General features: G+C 47.0%; 1 protein-coding gene across 1 annotated transcript; it reads left to right on the top strand.

Moving 5' to 3' along the window:
* Nucleotides 1–699: 699 nt before the first annotated feature.
* Nucleotides 700–1,347, top strand: EMH_0023560 (uncharacterized protein; the record flags this gene model as incomplete). Its single annotated transcript, XM_013502161.1, has 3 exons — nucleotides 700–833; nucleotides 932–1,060; nucleotides 1,203–1,347. 3 exons carry the CDS (start codon nucleotides 700–702, stop codon nucleotides 1,345–1,347), a joined length of 408 nt encoding a protein of 135 aa, XP_013357615.1.
* Nucleotides 1,348–1,671: the final 324 nt, after the last annotated feature.

Here is a 1,671-nt window from a genome sequence, read left to right as displayed (position 1 = left end):
GCTGCGCAGCAGCAGCAAAGGGGAGGCGCCTAGAGATGCTGCTGCTCCCCTTGCTGCTGCTGCTGCTGCTTAGAATTTACTGCAGCAGCAACCACAATACTCATAACGAAGGCTCACTCTGTTGTGTAAGGTTTAGGGTTTAGGGTTTAGGGTTTAGGGTTTAGGGTTTACGGGGCTGCGACCGGGGGGGCAGCCCCACCGATGCGGCGTTCGGCGGGCCCCCCCAAAACCCTAAACCCTAAACCCTAAACCCTAAACCCTAATTCAAGGATGCAAGAGGTTGAGTTAATGAAGAGCTTTTCAGGTTGTGTAGAACTGCGTTGAGGCGGAGCGAAGCAGCAGCGTCCAAACCCTAAACCCTAAACCCTAAACCCTAAACCCTAAACCCTAAACCCTAGGTTTCTTGAATCGAAGCAGGGGCAATTCGAGCCTCTCTGTGGCTCTCGTGTTTTATATATTTAGGGTTTAGGGTTTAGGGTTTAGGGTTTAGGGTTTGAGCCCTTTATGGGAGTTGAGGGTTTGCTCAGTCCGTTCGAGCTAAACCCTAAACCCTAAACCCTAAACCCTAAACCCTAATTTCTTTGTATCTTCTGTTCTGTAGCTTATTTTTTTATCTCCTTTCTGCACGCCAGCGGGTCTAAACCCCTCTATACAAACCCTAAACCCTAAACCCTAAACCCTAAACCCTAAACCCTCAAGATGCCGCCAGCAAAGAAGAAAGATACAAAAAGCGAGAAGGGGCAGCAGAAAGCCCTAGAGAAAGAAAAACAAAAAATAATCGAAGACAAAACCTTCGGCCTCAAAAATAAAAACAAATCCAAAGCTGTACAAAAGTAGGGTTTAGGGTTTAGGGTTTAGGGTTTAGGGTTTAGGGTTTTGCGACACACACCCGCGGTGCTTTTGGAAGGGTTTCCTCGTCTGCGACACACAGGGCAGCAGAAGCAGCAGCAGCAGCAGCAGCAGCAACAGCAGCAGCAGCAGCAGCAACAGCAGCAGCAGCAGCAGCAGCAGCAGAATTTGTGTGTTTGCATAACAGCATTTTGTTGTATAAGGGTTTAGGGTTTATTAGGGTTTATGGGTGTGTGTGTGTCGATGACTCTATGTATTCTCTCTCCCCAGTATCCAGTATCTAGCATCCAGTATCTAGGGTTTAGGGTTTAGGGTTTAGGGTTTAGGGTTTAGGGTTTAGGGTTTGTGTGTAGGTTTATAAAGTCAGTGCAGCAGTCAGCCAAGGGCCCGCAGAAAGGGGGAGAGGCCCAGGAGATACTAAAAAAAAAACAAGAGCAGCAGGCGAAGAAGGCGATGATGCAGCAGCAGATGCTGCTGCAGGCTTTGTTCAAAGGTTAGGGTTTAGGGTTTAGGGTTTAGGGTTAGGGTTTGGGGTTAGGGTTTAGGGTTTGGGGTTTAGGGTTTAGGGTTTAGGGTTTGGGGGTGGACGGGCTGGGGTCTAGGTTTAGCTGCGGTTTAAGGATTTTGATTTGGGGTTCAATATATTAGGGTTTAGGGTTTAGGGTTTAGGGTTTTTGTATTGTTTAATACAATTGTTTTCTAGGGTTTAGGGTTTAGGGTTTAGGGTTTAGGGTTTGTGGTTTAGGGTTTAGTTGCAGAATATGGATATTTTGTTGCATACCCAGTAAAAGGGTTTAGCGTTTCCTTTTTTCGTAACCAAGG

This window comes from Eimeria mitis, genomic scaffold (assembly GCF_000499745.2).
Source record: "Eimeria mitis Houghton genomic scaffold, Emh_scaff842, whole genome shotgun sequence".
Taxonomy (NCBI): domain Eukaryota; phylum Apicomplexa; class Conoidasida; order Eucoccidiorida; family Eimeriidae; genus Eimeria; species Eimeria mitis.
Note: the sequence above shows the minus strand (reverse complement) of the source record. Positions and strands in the feature narration are given on the sequence as shown.